Here is a 27540-nt window from a genome sequence, read left to right on the forward strand (position 1 = left end):
CTGTCAGAGTCGCTGCCAAGTGTAATCTCACAGGTAACGAAGCACAGTGGAACCAGGCTGCTATGTCTGCCATTTCACTGCACACCTTCTCATTTATTCAGCTGGCAAAAGGGAAATAGAAATATTGCTGAAGGGTTCGGCTTGGCGGTTTGCTGCTCTGAGATTTGATGCCACTACTGTCACCAAGGAACTCAAACACCATATTTCCCTCCTCGCTCAGCTAAGGAGTGCTATTGGCTGATCTTACACCACCCGAGCTTGGGAAACGAACCCATTCACAGATTTATGAAAGCTGCCGACTGACACCTCCGATAGTATTTGTGTTTCAGTCCAAGTACAGCACCAGTTATTTTCCAAGTTTCTGCTTAATGTACTTACGATACCTTTGATTTATTTTCACTTTGTTTTAATTGCATGTAAGCTAAATGCTAACACTGGGAAAATTACCTGCTACTGTTGTGGTTTTACTGGCTTCAGACACACTTTTAAATTCCCAGGTAAAGGTGTGAAATATTAAGCGTTGCTTGGCAAGTTGACCGCGTCGAGTCTTTGTGTTCATGATACTCCGGTATTTTCCAAAGCAATAAGGTGGCCTTCAGCCAGAACAAACGCCCTTGACCTGGTTGTATGCCATAAAGACTAGTGAGTGTTCCTCACACCTGATGTCAGCCTACAGTATGCGCTCAGCCCACGCCTGTGTACGCCCGTGGTTATTTGTTTGTCTGCGTGTGGCTTCCATGGGTCCAGTGTGCCCACATGACTTCAAGTGTAAAATGTGGATTTGGATGGCAGAGAAAAGAAAGCTTGTATTTGTCAAATAGCAAGCGCTTGCACGCCACAGCCCCGAGGGGGGAGAATGCCAAACTTGCGTGCCACGGTCTTGTTGAAATGTCTTTTCCCTGTGTCTGGAGAAGAGGGTCCATTTTCAGCTGCAAAAAAATCAGTTCCTTTGCAATTTCCATGGCCCCAGCTTTACTCTTTGTTTTTTTTTCAGCAACACATTGCTGCTGTTGAATTTCCTTTTTTTTGGGAGGGGATGAGGGAGTTAGTAGTGGTGGTGGTGGTAGGGGGGGCTGTTTCTTTTTCCAGAGTCTACCAGGCACAGGAGTCGAGCTCCGTATCTGATTTCACGCGAGGAAAATCCAAGCCCTCAGCTGCTGTTGATTCGGGTGAAGTGGAGTCAGCCTACTAATTCCTACCGGACTCTCAAAAAGCTTTTGCTCCCTCTCTCTCTCTCTCTGTCTGTCCCTTCATCTGTCCCACTCTGTGCTAAATTTAGGCTTCGGGGTGAAACCGGGGAGGCGTTCTGTGGCTTGGGGACACGACAGCTCTCGCTGCTGCCGCCTACGCCGCCCACGCCGCCCACGATCTCCGCTTAATTGAAGTCGGTGGAAATGTGTGGGCCAAACTGCGGTGGGGATCGACTCCTGTGTTCCGTCAGGGGAAACTGGACTGGACGCTTATCACAACACCTTAATGGGCTTATGCAGTCTCAGGTTTTTGGCTGGGAGCCCTGAGGAGTCTGGTACAGTACAGTAGCTCCCTCTGGAGGAGAGGGCTAAACAAAGTGTCCTGTAATTGAGAAGCAAAGTTTGCAGTCTGCTTTTTCTCCCTCTTGACTGCGTTGCATACCTTCCTGCATCCCCACCCTCCCCCACCCAACATAAGTGCAGGGTTTGCTGCTGCGGCTGTGGTAACGGTGGTGTATCTTTGGCAGAGAGGGTCTTCCTAACTGAGCCGAGTACTCGCTGCCTGTAACCTCTACGGCACAAAACCACACATGATCTCCATTAGGCTCATCTGAAACGTGTTGACTAAATTGCAGGGACAGGATAAAGGATGGACCCCAGAGGCCTAGCTAGCACAGTGTGTGATGTTCTGAGTGTATGAAGCGGGTAGCTGGGAATCGGGGCTTTTATAGAGAACACGGTGTTCCAGCATGAGCTCTGAAGTGCAGCGCCATGCTCTTTTTGAATTCTGCAGTGCCAAGGGTGGAGCCCTCCTCCTTTCTGCTTAGGTCAAGAAGTCCTCTAGTCCACACTCAAGCGTGTAACCCAGATATGACAGGAGGTTTGTCTCGTTTGCATACGGGAGAAACTGATTTTGGTTGTTAACACAAGGGCAGGTTTGAGGCGGTCACGTCTCTGTGTGTAATTGTGCACGGGCTTATGTGTGTGTGTGTATGCACGTGTGCCTGAATGTGGTGGCTGACAATGGGGGGGATGCAAATCCAGGCGTTCACCTGTGAAATGTTTACTCAGGCTTGATGCAAACTGTGACGGCCAGCACCCAGGGAAGGGTGTCTCAGGCAAATAAGTGAAAGGAGGAAAAAGAGAGAAGCCCGGGCTGGTGCGGCTACGTGGAAAGAGCCACTGTGCTGTGTAATAAGAATGTTTTCTAATCTTTTTCTCTGATATAATCCCTGAAAAGGCCCAGCTGCTCTGCATTGTGGACTCCCGAGAAGGGATTTAAGTCCTTTCACAAGCAGAAAGCGTCCGGTTGATTTATTGACTGGTTTGAACAGTGGATGCCATTAGCTTGAGAAGGCGCTGTTGATAATTGGCCGACGAGTACAGGGTAACGTAACGCCACGGCAGGGCCGGTGCTGCAGAATAGGAGACCCAAATGAACACAAATGATCTCCAGGTGTTTATTTAAGCGCCGAGGCTGTGGAGCCGGAGCATCATGTCGGATGCAAATACCGATCACCTCTGTACTGTGGCAACACGGTCGGCAGCCCCAAAGCCTCATCCACGTTAGCACTTTATCATGTGAGCGCGGAGGATTTTGCATGTTCTCAACTTGTGACATGCAACACAAGCAAGGGAAAAAGAAGTTTGTGATTATAAAAACCCTGAGATTTCCCTAATGCGTCGACACACGAGGTGACGCGATTAAAATATTTTTTTGTTAAGTAAATCTTTTTCTGCGAGAGATACGATACTCACTTGTAAAGTGACTGGTGTGATGTATTTGTTAACCAGTCATTGGGATTGTAGCTACATGAGAATCGCTGTTGTTAAATTTTTTTTCTCACTGCTGCTTCCAGTCTCTCACACAGCCCCGAGTGCCTTTGCACAGACGCCAACAAACACGTATAATTCTGCTGTGTCAGTGCTTAGACACATTTCTTTAGACATTGCGTTGTATCTGATAAAATGCAGAAAAGAGAGCAAGAGCGCAGTGCTAAATCTAAAAGTCATTTTGTGTCTGAATGCGGGACTTCGTCACAGCGTGAGCGTATGAGTCAGCACGTCCGGTGTGGAGTGGTGGGTTGTGCGTAGGAGAATGCAAGACTGAGAGGGCTTTTAATCAAAATCGCCAAGATACAAATGAAACAAAGGAGAAGGGGGAAAGGCAGCGGAAGACAATGAAGAAAAAAAAAGCGAGAAGGATGGTGGCATTACGGGAACGCCGTGTGATGTAGTTGGGCCCTACAGGCAAAATGAAACACCCTTTCCAGCTTGTTTCTTTCAGTTTGGAAAAACTACGTTTACTAATTAAAACAAAGCAGTGCGAGATGTTTTTAAAGACTTATATTCAAAGCGATCTTCATTGTGTTTTGCACGCTTGCTCACACAAGTCCTTACTAGTGACTTCACCCTTCAGGCTGTTTTTTCGCAACTAGCGAACACCCTCGGTTTCAAATTGAAACACACACACAAAGACACCGTCATGCATAAACAACATCCTAAAATAAATACAGAGTCTCATGCTTAGTTAAATTAGTTCTTTTATCAAGTATGAAGTGTAATAGTGAGACTTCTTGCAAGAACCAACCATGACCTACTAAACACATCAAAACGTCTCTCCCCTTACCAACCAGTCTGCAGTCTGAGACACTCAGACAGGTTTCTGATTTGATTTTGACTTAAATATGTTTAATTTAATTTGCTTATATTTGATCTATAACTGTTGATTGCCTTTTAGTATTTCAGAGACTGCACGAACTGTCCTCGTATAATTTTCTGTATGACGGCATTTTATTGCATATAATGTGTTTTTAGAAACCTCCTTGTCAAGCTGGTTTTTGATGAGCGCTATAAAAATAACCTTGAAAGCCAAGAGACAAAAAGAGTGTGTGGGGTAAAAAAAAAAGCAGTGCATTGCAGTGTCTCACCTGGCCATGGTCTCAGGTCCTCCTCCACCTTGCAGGTCTTCAGGGTGGGGGTGTCCATCTGCTCCTGCCACAGGGCTGCAAGAACACACACAAATACAAGCAATATGTGAGGATGTGGGCTTTATAAACAATCCAGTAGAGCAATTCTGGGAATTAATACGAGTTGTGTGCGTGTACAGGGTGAGGAGGTCACTGCCTGTGCCTTAGCAATCTAAAACACAATCCAAAAACGCCTTCTCGACAGACTGGGCAGAACCGTCTTGACATCTGGACATTTGGAGATGTTTTCCTGTCACAGGTCGGTCTCTGCTGACTGAGCAGTGAAGGCTGGGAAGAGGAGGGGTGGTTTTCTCACCACAGTGAGACCAAGCTTGGAAAAACATGCTCGATGGGTGCATATGAGATATTTTTGGGACTTTCAGGCGAGACACCGGAGAGACCTGTGAAGCTTATCCAGCCAAGCTGTCAGGAAGCCGAGGAGGGTCGAGGAGCTACTGGCCCAACGCGTGGGACCCTGCTTCACACTGGACGGTCACACCGCAGCACAAACAGCTGGCTGTTTGCTCTCGGTCTGAGACGGCGCAGTTGTTACACGACAACGTGCACGAAGCTGCGTGGAGCGCCTCGGCACATGTGCTGCGTGACAGCCCAGTCTGCGCGCCTCCGGATAGTGCTACGTCCCGTTTAAAACTTTTTCATCAAATGTGCGTAAATATTTTCAACATGCAGGCAGAAAAACGTGTATTACATTTTTCTCGCGTCGACTCCCTTTAACGACAGCATCAATCAGCCGTCTAACCTCAGCGTGACTCTGCACACCCTCCCTCTCCCAGCCTCCTGTAGCGGCAATTAGGATGGAGAGGGGATGCCAGAGGCAGAGAGGAGGGCGGTGCTGGGTTGTTCACCTATAGCCACACTGGGCTTAACTAGTGTACGATCTCTGCTTCCCCTGGAGCTCCTCCACTTCCTTTGCAAAGACCCAAATCAGCACTCAGTCACTGAGAGGTCCTGCACTATGCCTCACAATGGCAAATTCTTAAACATAAATGGCCTTATTCAGAAAGGCTTGCAAGCAGCTGGTGCGATTCGCTCAAGAAAATAAACATTTCCTTCAAATATTTTGATTGGCCAGCAGACAACGTCAATACCAGAGGCACAGATTACCCCTGTTAATAAGACGGCCGGCCGCCCCTCAGCCCTGGGCGGAGCCGAGGAGTGAGGAAGGCGGTGGCTGAGCAGGGAAGAAGCGGCGACCGCGTCACTAATGAGAAGCTTTTGGGGTGGTGCCAGTGTAGTTTTGGAGAGGACTCGCATATAAACACACACATGTGCTGCTTTTTGAAGTGCATGTGTACATGAAAGGAGGAGGCTGAGAAGATGTTAGAGCCAAAATGGCGTCCATCCTCGTGACTCCGGATCTAGCGACGCCTCTGAGACATGTAACGCGCCTGCCGTAATGAAGCGTGTCATTGAGACACAGTGAATGCTGGTCCTTGTGCTGGCTTCCTGTTTCGCTCAGGCCTTAGGCGTCGCAGCAGGGAGAGAATGTGAGAGAGCGAGCAAGACAGAAAGAAAGACGCCAGCGAGGGAAGGGGAGAGAAAGAGAGCGTGTTAGAGAGGGGAGGAACACGGCCTTGGCTCAGCTATGTGGGACATTTGATATGTCTTTTGAGCCCTCACTTATAACGTGAGCAAAAACAAACACATGGGCTGAAAAATCCTATGTTCTCCTTCAGGGCTCGTTGTCCGCCCGCCCTTCCCCTCTCCCCAGACTCAATAGAGACTGTTCATGGCACACATGTAGTTTCTGTAATTGCTGAAATGTAAAACTGGGTCCGGCTCTGATGTGAAATTATAACTTACACAAACAGTTGAGTCTGGTAAAAAACATCTCGCTCTCACTTCTCCTTTTCTTTGTTTTTTTTTTTTTTTGTGTTTTTTTTCCCCACCAGGGCTTCAAAAGAGCTTTTTTTTTCTCAGTTGAAGAAAAGAAACATTTTCAGTTTGAATTATTCATCTCAGGGTCACAAAAAGAGACTAACCACAAGTGAAGCTTTCAGGCACCATAACAAATAAACTCTGTGGTGGCCATTGACATATTATGTAAATAGTGGAGTGCAGAAGTAAAACAGAGTGTCTAAAGGACTGTTCCAGTTCCTGCTCGTTTTAGTTGCATTTACCTCAGAGGGCCAGCTTCCTGCTCGGGTTTGGCACAAGTCTGCATGAAACCCAACGAGCGCGGTGGCTATACTCTAAAGCCTACACCACAGCTACCTGACGGCGCTAATTTCCTGTCTCGCTCTTGCTTCTAATTGGCTGATCGTGTCGTTCGGGATGTGTGAATTAGCTCGAGCCTCTCAGTTTGCGGCAGTAGCAGAGCGCTGCCTCGAATCTGGGGGGCCGGCCGGCTTGTTTATGTGGAGTAAACAGTGTGGTCACTGTGGACGAGGCAGGAGGGGCTGAATCAGGCCGGTCCTCCATCAAATGGGACTTTTTCGAGTCAATTCCAACTCAGAGGCCACAGCCTGAACGCACTGAGCGAGCGCGCCAGAGCCGAGCTGCAGCAGATGTGCGCCAGTTGTGCAGCGTGACGCCAGCGGTACCAACATTTGTAGAAGAGTCATTAACGGGCAAGAGCTTTCCGGGTAAAAGCTGAATACGGCAAAAAAAAAAAAAAATGTAGTGAGTAATATAGTAGATCTGAAAGATTACGCCGAGTTTTTCAGCAACATCACCACATGACTCAGACACACACGCACACACTTTTGGGCCGTCATCAAAGCCCTGAGCACTTGACTTGATGGTGGAACGTTATGCTAGTATCTGATATTCATCTTCAGAGAGGAACACACAGGTGTTGGAACAAATAACATGTTAAGTGATACCACCTCAAAAGTGCCAGGACTTTCTTTTTGGATGATTAAATTGGTGCTCCATTTCTTTTCTCCCCCTCCTGCCTCTCTAACTGTTAAAACACATTTAAAGTTAAAAGAGCGTCTTTCTTCTCGGCTGTCTGTTAGAGGCTCTGCCAAGGGCTTGTTGAGTTTTGTCCGCTTTTAAAACGGATTAGGGTAAAACTGGAATCTGTTTTCCACTTTTAACTTTGATATAAATCAAATTTTCAATCAGCTGCTTGCTTCCCTTAAGACTGTAAATGCTGTCGAATACATTGTGTATCAGAGGAAGGGAAGAAAAAAAACTGCCACCCACAGATACACATAGTATACACATGTAGCTCACTTGAGGTTTTGAAAACCAGAATAACAATTTAGTACTTGATTGTCTGAGTGTCAGATTTGCTTGACTGCACAAGTTGAACCATGCATTTTTCAACCACACACACGCACACGCACACACACACACACACACACACACACGCACACGCACACACAGTCCCTCCACCCTAGCTGAGAATCATTCCACATGTCTATAGGCTTACCTGTGGACACAGAAGAACAAAAACAAGCAGCGAGTGTAGCGTCTGCCAGCGCGCAGGAATCCTGTCACTGCATGCACTGTAATGAGCTCTTAATTACCCTGTCTGTCTGGGACACTAGCGGAGAACTTGCAACACTAGAATGAAACTACGTGTGTGCGTGTGCGTGTTTTATTTTCAGTGTGCTTATGGTGCAATCATCTTTGTCTCGGTGTGATTTAAGAATCCAGCGGTAGCTGATGTCTGCAGACGTGTCCTGTTGACGAGCAGACTGAGACAGAATTTCACGGCTCAGACAACAATATGAAGCAAGTAGGCTTTAGGAGGAGGAGGAGGGTGACACTATGCTTTCCTTTTTGTAGCCATCTTCAGAGGGGACGGGGTTGGAGGGGGGGGAGGTTCCAGCCTCGGATAATGGAAAACATCTTTTGTAACAGCAAGAAGGGAATCCATTTAATTATAACATGTTGATGGGCGATCTATCACCCGGCAATTCTCAAACAAACAGGCTTCGGGACTTAAAGTATCTGCAAAGTACAACAGCGTCTGGCAGGGATTGTCAAAAGCAGAGACGTGTGTGTTGTTGATATGTAAACACCTCCCTGTGTCTCTGGATGGGATTTATTACAACAAGTCTATTTTTGTTTGAGCTTTGCTCGTAATGCTGTCGTGCTGTTGTCTGTGCGCGATTCCTGCGCATACGGGACCGCTCTGCGGGACCCGTGCCACAACATACATCCACGGGCTGCCGCTCAGCCAGCGGATAGACGAGGTGGGAGGGAGAAAGGCTCTCTCCTCTGTTATTTAATTATTTTACCACTCTTGCCCTGCGGTGTGCCGTCACGATGGTAATACCACAGATTAAGGTGTGTGGTTTTTACAGCCCTTCCCCTCGTCTGTCTCACTCACATGCGCTTCTTATAGACAGCCTCGAGTCACCGGCAGCTGTAACTTGAAGCTCAAGGCCTTTAACTTATCTTGACACTTCCAAGAGATGTTAGCGTGTTGTGTCTGCTCTCCGACTACATGTGTGTGTTGCAACATTGCAGGCCTTTGAAGCCAGGCAAGTCTAATTCCTGCCCTAATCCTGCGTGAGGCAGACGAGAGCCGAGCGCTTCGTCTGCTGTCTGGACCGTGTCTGTACACCTCCCCGCCGATTGGCGTGCATCCCCGCCGGCCCGCCCATGCGCTCCCCCCGCCCACTTTTCAAGTCAGAAACCTAAAGTGTGAGCTTTGCTGCAGGGGTCTTTTTATTGGCAGGCAGCCTGCGGTGCGCACGGCAAACCCTGAGCCGTCAAAAAATGATCATCACAGTGACTGTATTGTGTCGAAGAGCCGCACCGTTTAGTTTCAGCATAACCTGTCGCTGGTGTTTCTAAAATGGCTGACGTGTTTTCATCTGGGTACACGCCGTACAGGGGAACAAAAGCGATATCAACAGTAAGTAAGGACAGGGGAGAGAAGGGTGAAAGACCCCGTGTTCTCTGCAGTCAGCTGTAAGATAGCCCCATACTGGTGAGTCAGCGCTGGCTAAGCTAAGCACAAGGCCAAACAGTGTGCACACTGATAGTGTTCCACCCACACACGGCTCAGAGGTCCCAAACAAGCCCTCCTGTACACAGCAGCATGCTGATACAAAGGTAATGAGATTCATTAGCCAGCATGAGAACCAGAGAGTGGGCCGAAGTTTGCGTTCAGGCATGTGTGCTTCCTGTTAAAGAGGCTCCAACAGAGAGGGAAGAGTCATCCTCACCCACGCAGCTGTCCACAGCTGACACACAGCCTCCTCCCCTCCAGTCGCACCACCTCTGTCTGACTCTCAGCTCTCCCCCCAGCTTCCCCCGCACCCCTACACATTCGGACAGTCTCAGACTGACGTGATTGCCAAGGTAGCGGAAGGCTGCTACATTCCTGAGGCTGTAGTTGCACGGTGTGCGGAGGCCAGCTTCGGCAACTTGGCCAAGCTCGGCTGGCAGCGGCGGCCGTGCCACCTGGCTGCAGATTCTACCCCGCGCACTGTGGGGCCCAGACCCACCAGCGCAGGGCATCCGGGGACAAAGCTGACATGAGCTTCCCCTCGAACGGCCAACACATAACAGCTCTCAGATTAGTGGAACAGACCTCAGGAAAGTTTGCGGAGAACATGAAAGTCTCTTGGCTTAGCTCAGGGTGAGGTGAACAGCATGTGCTGTGCTGACAGATTCAATTACTTCAGCCAAATTAAACCAAATATGTTCGGCTTATTAAAGGAGATTTTCAGTTCTAAGTCATTAAAGGGCCAAATTAAAGTGTACATATTCTTCCTTCTAACTCATTTTTGAAAATATGGGCTGTAGATGACTTTCTTCTCTTAAATATGTTTGTGGAAAATTAGATAAACACGGTTAAAAATATGCACACTTTGTTTTGTCTACAGTATCGCGATAGTAGGAGCAGGAAGTCGTTTCTTTCAGCTGATCTAAGTCTGTCATGAAGCTAAATAATGTGGGTCGCCATTAATGTTTACGAGCTTCCCGTCACAGGTAGATGCACAGTGATGCTTTGTGGGTGTAGCTCAGTAGAAGAAAATGGCTCCAACAAATAAAATTACTCACAACAACATTTGTGTATTTTTAGATGTAGCCATGTTGAGTTTTTCAGATGTGTGTGTGTGTGTGTGTGTGTGTGTTTGTGTGTGTGTGTGTGTGTGTGTGTGTGTGTGTGCGCTCAGAGTCAAGCAAAGGCCTAAAACTATCAATAAAAAGGGTCAAAGTTGAATCGTAAATAAAGGTCAGCACGAAAGTAACAGCAAATTACGTTTGTGAATTTTCCCTACACACACTCATTCAGCGTCACAGTTTCACAACTAGTACTTTCGAAAGAGATGTGAAAGTTTGCTGGTTGTACTCGTATATGTCAGTGGACCTCCTTACCTGGTGTGGTGCCAAGGTGGGGTTGGTGGATTTGGCGAGGATTGGTGTTTCCTGGGCCTATCCTCATACTCCGCTGGTAGCGTTCGATCTCTGACAGCCTGTCTGAGAACTGCATCTTCTGGGTGTCTTCTAACTTCACCCTGTGCCCTGAAAGAAAGACATGAGGAGGAGAGAAAGTCAAGCACTTGCACATTTTACCTCCTACACAACCTGGAAAACTGGCACTTGTTGCCAGGCTTGTACAAAAATAGCAAACACAATAACAAGAGTCCTATTAGAAAATTCCCCTTCTCCCTAATTTCTTTCTGGAGCACAGCGGTTTGACACATCCTGGCAAAACAACTTTTCCTGTCTAAACTGTAATTAGTGTAAAATTAGTTTGGACTGTGACGAGCATCAGTATGCTTCAGTGCAATTCATTTATATATATATATATGTATATATATATATTCATATTTAAAAAAGAGAGAGAGAGCAAGAGACCGTCACCGTGTTTTCAGCTTCCACATACAAAAATATTATTAGAATGTCAGCAGACCTTGAAATACATTGGCTAGACACTAAATGTTATACAAGCTGCACCTGCTGCCACGTCATCCGCAGATAACGATAGCGTAAGTGGTCAAAAATAATTACTGGAGGAATTTTGTTTCCCTGAACCTAAAGTCTAAGAAACAACACACTACCAACTGCTGCAGGAGTGCAGCAGTGGACAAAAGTGCTTTTGTTGGTCTTTTTAACAAGATTAAAAGAAAAGAAAAAAAGTGAGTGCATCTATCCCCAATAACCACTCGTCTCTCACACCCACACCCACGCAAATTCAGGTCTGACTGACACAGCACTTAGTCAGAAGGAAACACCCAGACGAGGTTAGCAGACCATACAGTCATCGCTGTTAAACATAACGAAGAGAAGGGAAAGAGAAAGAGACTTTAGCGCGTGTCTGTGTGCAGGAGGTGAGACTTAACTCTAAGAAGCGAAGCAGCGCTTCTTTAATCCAACCGAGTACCTAACCCGCACACACTTAGCCCCCATATCACTTTGATGCCCTGTTCAGGGAAACGATGAGATGAGAAAAAACCTCTGATCATGCCTTTTATGCAGATGCACTCATGTACAAATACACATGTGAACACACCTTAAATGTCAGACGTGAGTGCGGATGAGGGCTGTGCCTCTAATGGGAGGAAGACATTTTAATGTAACTATCAATGCACCAAAACTGTGTGTGAACCGGCATGTATACATTCTGTGGTTTTCTCCCTGGCATCTCTACAGAGTGGCCTAATGTGAAGTAATGGCTGGATTTGAATATTTTATCACTATATAAACGGGGCAAGGCAGACGGACCAATATGGATTTTGCCCGTCCTTTCTCTGCACTGACCCATGGGCAATATATCTTCCCTCCGAGGCTGACCCATGGGTAAAGTTTCCTCTCGTTTACCGCTCTGTCCATTTGTTTGTGCCCACCGCCTCGCTTCCGGCCTCTCTTTACAAACTATATAGAAATATCAAGCTTTGAAGCCCCCTCCCCGTACGCACACGCAGGCAGCCACATACACGGAGGGGTGATGTTCCGACATAATGTGAACACAAGCAGGCACTCAAATCAAAATTGTCGCTCTTCATTCACTCATTAGGAGTTGGATGAAACTTTAAATGTGTGAGAAGAAAAAGAGTCAGTCATGACTAATCTGTAGGAGCAGAGACAGGAGTCGTGTTGCTGCTCTGCAGCTGTTTGTGTGAGTGTGTGTGACTGAGTCCACCCTCTGGCCTGCCACTTTGCTCTGTGCTGTTACTCAGAACAAATCCCGGATAGACTCGTACGCTCTTGCACGCTCTGTAATATCATTTTTATTCACATGTGGCCTTCTTTTTAAACTTTGATGGAAGGTAGAAGCCAGAATACTTCTCTCTCTCTGCACACACACACACACACACACACACACACACACACACACACACACACACACACACACACACACAGCGCCTGGTACAGGCTCCATAACCCACATAGACACTGTGGCTACTGTCTGTTCCAAGCCAGAGCAGGGGCGGCCAGGGGAAGCAGTCCTCCAAATATAGCCCCTATATGTGTCCTTGTGTAGTTATTAAGAGATTTACACCACCTCAAACGGCTGAGGTCGGGGAAATGATACATCCCACTGCTCTCTGGTTGGAAAAAAAGACAGGCAGCACGGGGGAAAAAAATGATAATTGGTCAGTTTTTCTGTGGCCACTGGTGGTCTGAGATGAATTGGCTGACTCTTTAGGGATGAAAGTGATCATTCAGTTACCCACAAACATGCACATGAACACACTTGAGCTGTGGATCCCGTGGCCCAGTTCCAGTTGGCAGGGATGCTTTAGCGACACACTGTTCGCAGCTTCCAGCAGGGGGTTTAGTGGCTTGTGAGAGGGCGATGTTTGGAAGGAGTGAGCGAGCGGTGGCATCATTAGAACAAGACCTGGCGCTCATTAACCCTGGCCTTGCAGTTGCTCTAAACATTGCACGTCGACTGGGAGGTGGCTTGAAGCTTTCGGCACCTCCTCTCAGTTTTACTCCTCGTCCCTTTTGTCTGTGTGAGCCTGTAAGCCTTACTGGGAAATTGTGATCAGAGGTGGTAGGGCATGAGCTTCGGACTGCCCGTGTAGCTTGAAGCAGGAATTTTGCCATTTCTGCACATGGCAAGTGTCTTAAAAAGAAAACTGTTGCTCCCTGTAGAAAAGTTTTAATAGCTGTCTAAATGATCCGCATAAGAGTCTCTTTGGCCAGCTGACCCCGGCTATAGCTGCTTTGTGTCAAGTCCAACCGCCAACATTTGACTTCTACTCTGCAGGGCTTGGAGGGCCAGAGGGGTGCCGGTGCTCCACACCAGCCCCATTTCAGAGGGGTTTCTGTGGTCAGATGAATATTTAATGTGTTAGTGTGCACTTAGGAAAGAATGCCTTTGTTTTTCTCTCTATGATATCATAACCACAAGATAGAGCTGGGAGATGGGAGGCAATGCACACATGAGGCCTAAACAGCAGCGCTCAATATGCATCCAGAGCTGAAAATGGATGCTAAAGGTTGTAGATTTACTAGCCTCCTCTCAGAGTAGTGGTCGCATCATCTGAAAGCATTATGGAAGTCTATGAAGAACAAATAAAATGCTTGATATAAAATGTCTGGTATTAACAATGTAGTGAAAGGCGATGGCTGTGTTTTGAAGAGATGGGTGTGCCGTTCCCAGCCCTGCTTTGTTTCGCGTGTGTATGTGTGTGTGTGTGCTTTTATTTCCTGATAGTGTTTTATCTTCACTGCAGCATTGCTTTGCTCTTTTGTGTCTGTGCTTTGAAGCATTTTGAGGTAAGTTCAGGTGTAAAACGTGCGAAAAGTGTAAAGTTATGTTCTTCCTCACACTGCACGTGGGCGTTTCGAAGACCAGACCGCACGAACAATCTCCACCGAGCGTTGCCCAGCCTTCCCTTCACAAAACCCGTATCAGCTCAACAGGGAGGCAGTGTTTGCTCAGCGAGGTGACTGCCAGGACTTTAACACGATGCCACAGCTGAACGATCACCCAGTGCGACCTGTTTCCTTCCTTCACCCTCGCACTTTTCTCTACTTCTCCTCTCGTTTTCTGTCTGTCTGTCTGTCTCTGCCTCCTTTAAAAGAAAGAAACATATGTTGCCGTCCAAAGGGAGACACATTAAACACAAGCCCTTTTTAGTTAAGGGCTGGGTTCTTTTTCAGGGACAAAGTGAAACTCTATCTGAACAGCAAAGGCCAATACGTGCTTTGGCTGTGACCCAGCTCTGCAGTGAATATATTTGAAGTGTAAATATTTGTTTTCGTCGTATAAATGGACTTGATAGGCCCCTGATAACAGACAAGAATTAATGTGGAGTGCATGTATCACAGTGAAAACTATGTCTGGACTGTCTATGTATGCATGGTATTGAATTGCATAAAAAAACAATGTTTGGGTAGTGTAAGGAGCATTCCCGAGTCCAGCGCAAAGTACACAAAATGGCAGCTGGGTGAGCTTTTTTTGTTGCATTATTGAATCATTTTAATAATACCACAAGTTTTAGGTCAGGGAAGCCCTTGTTTTTTGTGCTAGCGCACTGAAACTAAAGTCTTGAAAAGATATGAAAACAAGCTGCATCCTTATCTAACTTCTGAAACTCGACAGTGTACCGGGGTGACAGTTGAACACATGTTGCAGTGGGGCCTACTTGCCTGCGAGCAAACTTCCGTTTGCCCTCAACAGACACTGGGGACGTTTCAACATGTGTTGAGCAAAACCTTGTACACCTGTCTTCCTCTTCCTCCTCTCTAGTGGACCTGAACCCCCCCCCCGTCACGTTCCCACCCTGCTTCTTTCTGCCACCCTTTTCGTTTACTTCCCTTTTCATTCTATTATGAGCACAGCCCAAAACACTTTTCTGCAGCAGTGCATTTGGCTCTGTGCTTCCCAAGGCCACCAATCACACCATTGGGTATTTACAGTGGGGCAAATCAAAGTTCTTGTTTTGAGGCTGACCCTGAAGGATGTGGGTTTTACCCTTGGCTGGTGATTGTGGCTGTCTCGTCTGGGCCTAAATGAGTCGATGCTTGCCACACTCAGACATTACACTGCTTTAAACTCATTTACATAACGCTCCCGTACGTCCTTATGAATAAATGCGTAAAGTTTTACAACTCTGTGCGCTCACTTCATGATAATGACAAACTGTATCTCTGGATATAAGTGTGAGCTAAAGTGTCTATCATAAACACAGCAGCGCTTTTAGTTTTTTTTTTTTCTTTTTTTTTTTGCGGAAACATTATTTAGGCTTTCAGGGGGACGTCAACAAAAGTTGTGGCATGCTTTTATCATCCTCTACGGCCACAGCTGGGGGACCGTCTGGTCCCTGAGGCAGATGCATCAGCCTGTCTCTGGGGACATCAGCACTGTGAAAATCCCCCTCGTAGGCCTAACACAAGCTGCTCACAACGGAAGTTGCTACATGAGACTGTTTGAGCAAAGAGCGAAGCCTTCCTTTTCTGATAAGGGGATAAAGTGCTTTGCGTGTGTGTGTGTGTGTGTGTGTGTGTGTGTGTGTGTGGAACAGAAGCAGTGCCACACAAGGACAGCCCTGCAGCGAGGCAGGTTGAGGCAGGCAAAGAGGGTGAGGTGAGGGGGTGCCAAAATAGTACACCCAGATTCTAGAACAATACAGCAAGGCCCGTAGCACATTGAGAGCAATCATCCCTCTTTTGTCTGGCCTTTCTGTACTTTTGTGTGTGTGTGTGTGTAACTGTCTTCTGAGGCGTGTTGGGGGGTGATATGAGTGGAGCTGTTTTGCAGGCCTTTTGGCTGAATGCCTGCAGACTTTGCAGTGCTGCTGCTGCTTTGGCCTTGTTGTGCACAGAAGGCCTATTTGGCTCGGGTGACAGATCATATTAAAGCAATAAGCTGCTCTGAGTGTGTTATTTTAGCTCAAACGGTGAATGAGGTTGTTGTGCACATCTGTGTGTGTGTTTACGCTCGCGTCTGCGTGGTAGTCAGGTCGCTCTAAGTAGCGAGGTGCTGGGTGAAAGGTGGGGGCCTCGCAGAGCTGTGGGAAAGGAAGACAAGCTGCTGCTGTCACATACATCAATGCAACGCCAGCAGATGTGTCAAACGGCTATGGGTTCACACCTCCGTGCATAGTAGCTCACACACAATTATGTGCAAAAATGAGTGCATTTGCCCCTAAACACACACGCAAACACACAGAGTTCCACTGAATGACAAGATTAAGATTCCAGGTGGGTCAGAGCAAAATGTGTGAAATGTAAAATGTGTGAATTTTCCATCATGTAGGCACGCATAAATTTTTTTATTTATTTTTTTTACTTTCAGTTCTTTCTCTGTGTGTCTGTTTTGTTTTTTTTCTTTGTTTTTTTTTTAATGCTCTTGGTGGACTGTTGCAGAAGTGTCAAGGTTACAAGACTGACCTCTCCTTTGCTCTGATGATTCCAGTCTGTGTTTACCTACAGAATTACAACTTTCTCCACTGCTGGAAGCAAAAGAAAAGTTCTTGCTGCACCTATTATTTGCTCACTGTTCCTAACCATTAAGGCCTGAAGAAATAAATATCCAAACCGCAGGGTGGTGGTACACAGCGTCTTTTCCAGTAACCAGCAGGTGCCTTCTTCCCACAAACCGCCCCCCCACCCACCCCTTGCACTCTTTGCCCCAACGCAGAAAACGGTTTATTGTCATAATCCAGCGGGGGAGAAAAATATTCCTCCACTCATGGGCCATTTATTTTTCTAAATGCAGATCGGAACTTTTATTGAATTACAGCTGAAAGGTCGTAATGGCTCCCTCCTGTATGGGTCAGTGTAAATAAGGAAGAGTGAGCACACACAGAGTGGGCATTTTACTTCAAGTCATAGGTAAGTAAACAGGAAAGACGCTTGGCTGCTGAGTTTGCAGGGGAGTGGGTAGGTGGAGAGAGCTGAGTGGAGATGTTGGCCCGACTTCTTATTTGATTATGAGAATGTGTCTTCTGCTTGCATCATAAGACTGAATTAAAAGTGCCGTCTGGGACCTCTGTAAATAATTTGGTAATTCCTGGGACGTCCTGCTGTTCTATTCGCCGTCAGTGAATATGGGGAGGAAATTTGTGTCTGAGCGGAAAAAGAAAGGGCATTTTACCCCAAAGCTTGTGTGTGTGTGTGTGTGTGTGTGTGTGTGTGTGTGTGTGTGTGTGTGTGCGCGTGCCTCCAACAGTCATCAGCAGGCCTGAAGGAGGAGGATTCACTGCACTGTTTCAAAATGTGGACAATGTTCTTCTTTTTCCTCATACAGCTGAAACTTGTGCATTGACACTGCAGCAATATGCCGAACAACAAACAGAGGCAGCAAAGGGAGAAGAGGAGAAAAAACGGTGCCCGTGATTGGCTAATGGCTGCAATTTCTTTGTTTATATCACAATTCGGCCGATGTATTTAAACTAATTAGCTCTGCTTTCACAGGAAAGCCTAAGTGCAAAAGCTTAAGCAGGATTACCTACAACTGTGTGTGAATGCACGAGTGCGCGTCTCGTCCTCAAAGAGAATTGGCCTCAAAGCTTCTAGATGTGGTTAAGGTGGCAACAGTGGTCAGAGAGCTTCCATCTCAGTCCTTTATTTATCCTCCCACGACAAAATTTGATCATGTTACACTCACAACGAAAAAAGACATGAGAAAATAATTAGCAGCTGAGTGGCTGCTTCTAAAGCTTACGGATATGCATGATATGGCCCTCATCTGCTTCCCGTCACAAGTCTGAAAGCTCAAAATGGATGGTTTGTCCCAGTACACGAGTTCCTCTCTGAAATCAGTTCAGAACTATTCAATATGTACCACTGCATTCCAGTGGATTTATCAGTTAGCCAATATTTGTTCTATGTCTAATCACTGAAGCCAAGTATGATGCATCTGGAGTGACCCCGGGGGGGGAGAAAGACCACAGTCGACAGGCTCCAGTCAGTGCAGACGCCACTGAGTGTCATTTCTTCGAAAAGATATAAAATCTGCCCTTTATCAGTTCCCATCTGTCTCTGTGTGGTGTTGAGGCAGATTCTCGTCTCAACCAAATCATAAATTAGGTGGTCATGAGGTTGATCGTTGAGGCTCGCCACTATTTGTCTGTGTATGTGTGACTGTGTGCATGAGCAGGCTGCTATGTCTCCAGGTTATAACATCTCGTAGTCAGGAAAGCACCCGGCATCACGCACGCCGCTTCCCCCCCCCTCCCGTGGCACTGATACACCTGTAGGCCTTTCTTTCAAAGACACCCATCTCCATTTTCAAACATCAAAGTTTTCTTTGAGAGAGCAATTCGCACCGAGGGGGATCCTTTCATGTGATCTGCGGAGCATGGGCGTGGCTGCACTTAAAGAGATGCACCTGGCAGGTGCATAAGCTGGGCACCCGCACACGCAAATGCATACGCAGCAGCATTCATGCTATCTCTTTGTTTACTTTGCAGAGCGACTGCAATATCACAGGAAAAATAACACAGCAAATGTCATTGTTTGTCTATTTGCATACTTTGTACAGTCTGTGTGCCAAATGCAAATAAAATCAACCCGCCAACTCTAACATGCACCCGACCCCCCTCCCCTCCCTCCCTGACTACCTCCCTACGCCCACCATTCTCCTCATGGAGCTGTAGGAACACACCCAACCGAGTAAACACAGGCAACAAAACACGACAGTACTTGTGTGATTTTGGATGCGTGGGCCTGTGTTGGTGGGAAAGTGTGTCAGCTCTGGCTGTATGTATACAGGTACTGCACGTATGCTGTGTAATTCTGTTAGTGGTTACGATGTTTTCACGTGTATCATTCTCAAGTATCACAAGACAAATGAGCACTTTGACGTCGCTCAGGTGGAACGAGCTGCCGCATCTTCAGCATTCAGCAAACAACAGTCTGTGCAAATCTCATCACCTCATACGTGCACAAAAAATAATGAGCCAATCTATCTAACAGTTCATATTCATCGTTTCGCTTCTAGTGTTATTTATCCGTCTTGATTATATTACTCTGATTAAATGAGATGGCACTCGAAAATTCATTTGAAAAACTCAACAGCAACCACGACACGGTTACTCAAAAAAAAAAATCCACAAACCTCATTGGGAGCGGTTTCACATAGGAACTATTTTGTTTCTACCGAAGCGCACCCGCCAACCAAAGGAAACACGCAGCTAGATAATATTACAGCTCAGTTGAGTTACAGCATTAATGTTTACACGCTGTCACAAGCGTGACCCTCCTATTGCAGGTAGAGAAGCATTTTCTTCTGCATACTGACATAGTTGGCAGGTGCAGTTCAGTTAAAGAGGAAATAGTTCCCACGTGAAACTGCTCACATCAAGGTTTTATGGATCATTTTGTTTGGTTTTAGTTTTTTAATATCTTGGTTATGATGTGCTACTAATAACGAAACATGGGGCACAGCACATATCTCCAAAAAATAGGGCGGGGGGGATCTCCACAGCAGGGCGCAGAGGCAGAGTTAAAACTAGATATTTAAGATTCAGCTGAAAATGTGTGGAAGCTATTTTCTAGTTAGTGACATTACAAACACACACTCATAGCTGAACTGATTTCTCACACACAGACAAGTCTCTAATCTGCTGTCAGATATTAAATTTATATAATTTTTTTGACACCATATACTTGTTATTTGTCAGCCTTAACGAAAGAGCTTTATTTTGTCTGAACTCTCTGCCTTGACCCACAGCAAGGTCTTTCGGGGAACTGATTCATTTCAGGTTGAGAGATACAGAAATACAAACGGGCCCTTCCCCCGGGGCTAAATAGGCAGCAGTTGATGTCATGTATAAGCGAGGTGGTGAGAAGGGCAACAAAAATATAGCTGAGGGATTAATCGGTGAGAATAACCCTGCTCGGGCGTATGAGCTGTTGTGTGGAGGCATCTGATAGCAGCGACAAACAGGGGAGGGACTCGACACTTCAGTCATCTGCTTTCCTTTTTTGCCTTTCTGTCTTTTTCTAGCTCAGCATGCCCTCTCTTGTTGCTGGATGTGATATTTTGTTAGAGCTCAGACGAAACTGGAGGGAGAGCTTTCATCAACAGTTGTGCTTCCAGTTTGGGCTCAGCAGAAGTTTGATATTAAAGTCTGACAGATAGATTGGGGGGTGGGGGTGGATTAGGATGACAAATGCCGGATGTTTGATGAGGAAATCAGCAGCAAGGGAGACAAAAATACTGTTCAGGAACAGAATTCTGTCTGTGTGCATTCATGACCGTGATGCTGTGTGTCTGGGCATGTGGATATACATTAGTGTACACAACTGTACTCATAGCGTAAGTGTTTCCCTTACTGCTCGAGCGCTTTCAAGCATAGCATTCTTTGTTACATTGCCGCAGGCGAGCCACCGCTGCAGTCCTGTCCATCAGGTTCTCTCGACTAGATCCGTAAACATTAAAATCCCTCCTTCCCTTCGCTGCCAGCTCCTGCCATGGCTCGACAGGCAGCAATGCAAATGCAGGCCGTACACAAACAGCCTGCAAAGCCCCGCACGGCCGGGCCTAGCGGCCTGCCAGCCTGCAGACAGGTGAGCCCGGCACTGACCAAGATGTACAGGCATCGTTGTGTGTAATCGTTGACTAACAACAACCAAAAGAAAAGCAGTTTTTGCATGTAAAACTGTCTCTGAGATGACATTCATAATTTTTAAAAAATGCAGTTTTGTGTGTTGGCAGAAGCGCCTCGCAACATTTGGCTCGACACGTTGCACAGTTGCAATGTGCTGCCTTGTGGTTAGAAAATGATCTGATTAATTTTATGGTCCTAATAATGTCTGAATGTTGGTGTGTGTTCCTGTTCTGTCTGATATAGTCTCAGAATGTGCTTCTTGTTTAAATAAGAGAGGCCCTTAATCTCATCTTGTGAGGTTTCTATTTTGAGTTTTTTTTTCTTTCTTTTTTTACGAACTAAGCTCATCTCGGCCTCAGATCAGACACACCACATTGAAACCAGCATAATGAACAATATAAATGTGCTGCGTTTCAAAATGCTCCCTCTATCCTGGTCTCCTCACAGAGTGCATTTTAACCTTTGCACAAAAGGCCACCAGTCTGTGTTTGAAATTGAGGGGGCTTTAGTTCGAGTTCATGAATATTGAAATCATATTCAGACGTTTCTTTTCTGTCATTCTGTGAATTTCCTCTCAGCACAGTGTAACAGAGTTTAATGGAGCTCTAAATTCCTCCTGCCCTAAATTAAACAGTGTTACTTTATAGCACCCAGCGCCAGTGTAAAAGTAGCACGGCCTCTCTGACGCCTCAGCTGAAGCCGTAACTTGTTGACAGACAGACAGGAGACAGCATTAACGTACACAGTTATTTCACACCGACACACTTGCAGATGAACCAGAGAATGCACTTGATGCACTCGCACACACATTCAGCTTCTTTTTTTTCCTATTTGAACAGAATACAATCAAATTGAAACCATGCCCGCACACACACACAGCGTTTATTATTATCTACTCGCTGTTCTCTTTTATACCTCTGCAAATAGACGGCACTTAGTTTGGCAGGGTGAGGAGTGGGGGTGGGGGGCTTGATGCTTCTCACTCCATGCCCCCTGAGCTCCCTTTGCTAACCGTGTCCTTTCATGTGGCTCTCGCTGCCACTCTCTCTGTCCCCTGTGTGCTCCATGTTCACCGGTTCTAAAGAACCCACTTCCGCATAAGCCGCAGTTATCCACCTCTAAGCAACCCTGATAAGTAAGATTCCTCCATAGAAACTATCAGAAAATCCTATTTCTCATATCTATCTCACCTTGAGCTCATTAAAAAATAAAAATGCACGCATACAGCTCTAACCGTCAGTGACTGAGTCATCTGAGTACCTCTGCTTTCACCATCCCTCGCACTAGAAGCATCAAACCACAAGAGCATGTAGCTGTGGCTGAAGGATGGCGCTAACAGCTTTAGCATGCCGTGCCTTCCTGCCAGGGCTAACGGTGGCTGGAGTCTGCCCTGTGTTAAATCAACGAGCCACTTATGTGGTTGTGCAGGCAGGTACAGTACGACCCCTCTGACCAGCGCTGAAGAAGGTAGGAGTGAGGAGGAGGAGGAGGAGGAGGGTTCCACTGAGCTGAGCCACCTGCGGCTTGGAGACTCACTCAGCTCCTCTTAGTGGTCTTGGGTTTTGCCTTAATATGCTTTACAGTTTCCTCTGACAGGGCCCTTCCCTGTGCCCCTGCTGCACACACACACAGACACACAAGCCTACCCTACTATTTAAGTGAGGACAATATATTGCCCTACATTCATTCTCTAGAGGCTTACCATAACCCAAGCTTAACCCAAACTTCACTCTAATCTTAACCCCAAAACCCAAGCCTTAACCCCAAAAGAAATCTAGGGGAAACTGGATTTTCTAGCACATCTTGATCGTGTGAACTGATTCTCTAGCTCTCCCTTCACCAAGGCACTGCACACCCACGAATGCACTTGCACTTGCTTTCAGGCCTGCTCAGTGTAAGACTCTCATCTACATTCAAGAAGCCAGTGGGTTTACTGACACCCACACTTAGAGAATCGGGAGTCGACGCTGACAGTGCTGTGCAGCATCGCACCTCAATGCATTTTAGCAATAATGCTAGTGTGAGTGGGTCTCTTTGTGCGTGTGCGTGTGCACTTACTGCGTGGTTCGCGGGGTCCGTCCACGGTCACTTTGATGGCGCGGTGGTACGTGGCCACCTGAGGCGGTCCAGTGAACACGGTGATGGTCAGAGTGAAGCTCTTTCCTGCAGCACAGCAACCAAATCGCGTTCATGAGTGTTATTTATTCTTCTTTGTAAACGACCGTTTAGAATGATCTGCAAAACTTATTTTCTCTCTTCTCACAACAATACTTCGCTTGTTCAACCTCAAATCATCACCGGCTTTCGTCCCGCTGCTGCAGCCTTTGAATTCAAATTAAATAATAAGAAGAAGAAAGAGAAGAAGCCAAGGACCGGCTCTCTTTTGACGGTCTGGCTGCGGGTATGATTTGGATTATTGAGGGAATGTCTTCCAGATTGTGCCAAAGAGCTTACAGCAAGAGTTTATTGTTCAACAAGGCAGGCTCTCGCTCCCATTCTGCATCAAAGTGCAGAGAGAGGAAGGCTGGACCACGCAGGGAGTCCGGCGCTCGTCCCAGGCTCTGAGAATAGCGTCCCTTGTTAAATGGAGACTGAGTGGGAAGACAGACATAAAATCCTCATGTGGGTGGGCTAATTGGCTGCAGAAATAAAAGGTACGAACTACTTAAAAAAAATCATGGAAAAGACAATCAGATAAAAAATAGAAATATAAAATCCAGAAATGGCCTCACGGAGAGAAGCGAAATGACTCCGATGAGGCTTTTAAAATCGTTCTCTTTTATTATTTAAGTTGACCATATTTACTTGAACTTTGCGCTGTTTTGATTTTCTCAATATAGCATAAAATGGTACACGGTAGGCCTATGGTTTGACCACAACATCCTGGAAACGAGCCTGTTGACGTGGGAATTTTTATACAGCAATTAAACGCAATAACCGTGATAAATAGTGCGCAATAGTCCATAAGATGCACGCATCCTAAACTGTGGCGGGGATTATTTGACAAATTGCCCCGGGACATAAATTGCACGGTGGTTTCTCATCCATCCCTCCGACTTGCACCACGTCGATGATTATTTGTATTCCCTCGGATTAAGAAAATTATACAGCCACATTGCAGCTGCATACCGTGACGCAGGCCAGATGTTTCTGATGACACCCGTGGACGTCAGTTGGCAAGGTGTGGGCACTCGTCGTACCCAAACATAAACGCTTCCACATTTGCAGAATTATCTCAGCAACAGAAATCATCCCCAAAACTGACAGAAAAGTATTTATGCGCGAGCTGTATTTTAATACGCGCAGCGGTGCAGCCTGTGCAAAATATTTAGTTTCATATCATCCGCGTTCTCTCAAAAATAATATGTTGTCACTCGTTTTTTGTTTGTTTTTTTCTGTGCCCAGAAATATGATCTATTATTATGTGTTTTCAAATGCATTACACGCAGACATTCCCTCATCGTTTGTGTGTGTGTGTGTGTGTGTGTGTGTGTGTGTGTGTGAGAGAGAGAGAGAGAGAGAGAGAGAGAGAGAGAGAGAGAGAGAGAGAGAGAGAGAGAGAGAGAAAGAGAGAGAGAGCGAGAGAGAGAAAGAGAGAGAGAGAGAGTTTCAGAGGTTACGCTCACCTCGTCCGCTCCTGCCCACGAAGCGCAGGTCGTTGAAGCGAGCCACCTGGTTCTTCATTACAGCCGAGGCGTTCCTCAGCTCGGCCGAGTAGTTCTCGTCGTTTCCGGCCATCACGGTGACCAGAGTCCCGTCGGGGACGTCACCAAGAGCCACAACCTGAGCGCAGGAGAGGGAAAAAAAGATGTTGGTCACTCGGGTCATCAAAGCAAATGTGCTCAATGCGCGCGTAAAACCGCATCCGACTGTTTCGTAATATTAAGTTAGAAATCGTACATTGTACAATTTGAACACAATGTCAACAATAAACTGCTGATTGAATTATGCAGCTTGGAGATTTTTTTAAAGTAGACAATGTCATCACGTTAACAAAGAAATCATATAAATTTCACTACACGTTCTGTGACTGTGATGTCCTCATCCGAGCGGATCCGAACACATGACAAAGACAGTTAACTGATAAAAACACAAGAATTGACTCAGGAAGCGTCAACATTGCGTAATCCAGAAACACATAAAGGTACAAAATATTAATTCAGCTGCTCTTGCTACTTGCACTTAAATTTCTTATCCCTTATTGTGCAATTTAAAGCCTAAAAAAGCAAATGTTATTTTTACGATTTGATATTTAAAATTTCACTCAAAGCAAAAACTGAAAGTCACCCAAAAATCCCATCAGATAATTCTAAATAAAAGAAAATGGATTACTTCCTCAAGTCCCATTTGCTTGGTTTTAATTTATTTATTTTTTGTTCTTCTTTTTTTTTCTTTACTCGTACATTTAAGGAAGTTAGAGGCCTGCAGTGGGAATTATTAAATGAAAAACATAACACATGATAATAAGGAGCGATGTGTCTTGCCTTGAAAGCCACGGGGAGCGTCTTGTTGCACCTCCAGTGAGACGGCAGCACAGAGCAGAGGAAGTTCGGGCTGTCGGTCCGGACCAGCTCGCCCGCGTGGTCCGCAAGGACGTCCACCACGTTCCTGGTGTCCGGTCTTGACCTGATGGGCCCTGCGGTGGCCATGGCCCCGTTGCTGTCTCCAATCTTGCTGCAGGGGAAGGATGTGGAGGGCGGCGTGAACCGTCTGGTGGTCGGCGGCTCTACGGGAATATGCATCACAACAGCTTGGGTCAGTGCCACCTGACTGGGTCGGATCAGAGGAGCAAAACTCTTTGGAGGGAAAAGTTTTTGTCTGTCTCTCCAGACGATGCTGGTGTCAAGAGTCCACTGTGTTGGCGCAAAGGTTGGAGGCGAGAGCGCAGAGTGGAAAGAGCCTCGCTACCTGAACAGAAACTACAAACTGGTGACTGTGTGGCTAGATCATCTGCACATAATGTGTCGGCTCGAGCAGCACCAGAGCCGACAAGGTTTGCTCTAATTTCAGCAAAGACGTGCAAATAAAAGCTCTGCGGCAGCGCTCAGCTTGTCTTATATCGGTGCTCGCGTCTGCCGCACACCGTGGATTTCTTTCTGCCGCGTGAGAACTGAATATAAGCACCACAAACTGCCCGAGATCTCACTCAAACTCGCAAATAAGTGAATGAATCTCCCAAATATTTTTCTGCAGATCGGTAAGAGTCTGTTGGCACAGGTAATCCAGGCGCGATATATTTAAAAAAAATTAATCCGCCTAACTAAAACCAAAAAAATGTCTCGACTAAACAGCGATTTTCTTTTTAAGCAGACGCCTCCCGCTGATTTCACCAGAAACTTTTTTCACCGCTGGTTTAAAAACAAAACAAAACAAAAAAGTCTAATTAAATTTCTCAAACTCGAATATCTACAGTCAAACTGCAGTTAAAGCACAGCGATGTCCTGTTTCTTGCGTAAAAGTTCTCGCAACCGTATCCCAGTTTAGGTGTTCCCACAAAAAAAAAAAAAAAACCCAAAACCAACACAACTCTGGAATAATGGGAACGATCCTGTCGCTCCAGTTGGATTTCCTTTAAAAGTTATCCTTTAGGGCGCAAGAAGAAGCCGTGAGGATGAACAGGGTGCAGAGTGCCGCGATATTATTTTACCCTAGTCATTTTAGTGTTTAGTGGTTGGGAGTGTGGAGATGATTTCGACCAATGAATCTACTGGGCTGGGCTTTCATCAGACCAATCAAACTCGCCGGTGCTCCCTCTGCAGCTATGCACTGTTGTCACACACACGATCTAAATTATTGATACATATCTCTGCTTTTCTCTGTGTTTTTATGCGCTACACACGCTTTTTACATGAAACAGAAAGCAGGAGACAGCGTGCGTTAAGAGGAAATGTTTTATTTTTATTTTATTTTTTCAGAATAAGAGACGCCAGATATAACTTACGAAAACAAAACCAGCATGCAAGCAAATACTTTTGCTTAAATTATTATTTTTATTATGACTATTAATGAAATAAGCAGATGCTTTAAATGGTGAATTTGATGGACTATAGCGCTTAAGAATAAATCTTGCGTTTGGCTTCTGTGGAGATTTACTGTAAATCCCGAGTGTCACAGGGCACCACCTTAATCGTTAAAATATTATATAAGATCAAAGGTGTGCATCTTTATCTCCACGCTGGTTTATCACACAGCCTCCTCTGAACTCAGCTGTTTGGAAGTGATCTAAAGAAGGCCCGAGACTGCACAGGTCTGCGGTTTCAATCTCATTTATTCATTTTAGACGCTATTATATCTCGAGGCTTCGCACCATCTCTAAATTTTCATAAAGTGAAATTATGGGTTTAAGATAGATCCATATCATTTTAATTGACTGAGCGGAATTCAATAAAAAAAACTAAAGCAAACAAGCAAATGTGTTTTTTCCACATCAAAGAACATAACAGAGTCAATGCGTGTGTGCCAGAGGCTGAATTCATTAGAAATGTTGAGGGTTACATCAAATGACGGCACACCCTGCTAAAGCCTTCCGCCGTGCTACTTTTTGACACTAGTTGGCGCATTTGCCTTTTCAATCGCTGACAGCCCCGGCGGTCTGAGAAGCAGACATTTCACATCTGCAGAGGAAACTTTTATCTGCTCCCTGAGATGAGTCGGAAATCTGAATTAATTTCGACTTTAGGCCAAACGCTTAAACATATTTTTGATTTTTGGGGGGAATTTCTGTTTAGCTGGTGGGAGATTTGCTCCCCGGGCATTTTCATATTCACATCCACGTGTGAGATATTTGCCCGGATCACAATAAAATGTGTTATTGTCGGGAAATAAAAATTCTTATTAGAGCACGCACATTTATTCGTTTAAAAACTTCTCATTGAAGCCAACTGAATGAATAAAATGCGATATTTGCGCGTCTACATACATCATTTATAGATT

The 27540-nt window shown here is 45.9% G+C and overlaps 1 protein-coding gene across 3 annotated transcripts in view; it reads right to left on the bottom strand.

Moving 5' to 3' along the window:
- The window catches only part of runx3 (RUNX family transcription factor 3), a 48516-nt gene that overhangs the window by 3680 nt on the left and 17296 nt on the right, over positions 1 to 27540 (bottom strand). For all 3 annotated transcript variants that reach the window (XM_085442524.1, XM_085442525.1, XM_085442526.1), the window contains 5 exons: positions 25092 to 25333; positions 24234 to 24390; positions 22666 to 22770; positions 10469 to 10615; positions 4121 to 4195 (listed from right to left, as the gene is read on the bottom strand). In XM_085442524.1, the coding sequence (XP_085298650.1) occupies positions 4121 to 4195; positions 10469 to 10615; positions 22666 to 22770; positions 24234 to 24390; positions 25092 to 25333 (726 nt within the window). The remainder of the gene's footprint in view (positions 1 to 4120; positions 4196 to 10468; positions 10616 to 22665; positions 22771 to 24233; positions 24391 to 25091; positions 25334 to 27540) is intronic.

The sequence above is a fragment of the Copadichromis virginalis genome, linkage group LG19, assembly GCF_057382275.1.
Source record: "Copadichromis virginalis isolate Kocher_CV1m ecotype Utaka linkage group LG19, C_Virginalis_male_GT1.1, whole genome shotgun sequence".
Lineage (NCBI taxonomy): Eukaryota > Metazoa > Chordata > Actinopteri > Cichliformes > Cichlidae > Copadichromis > Copadichromis virginalis.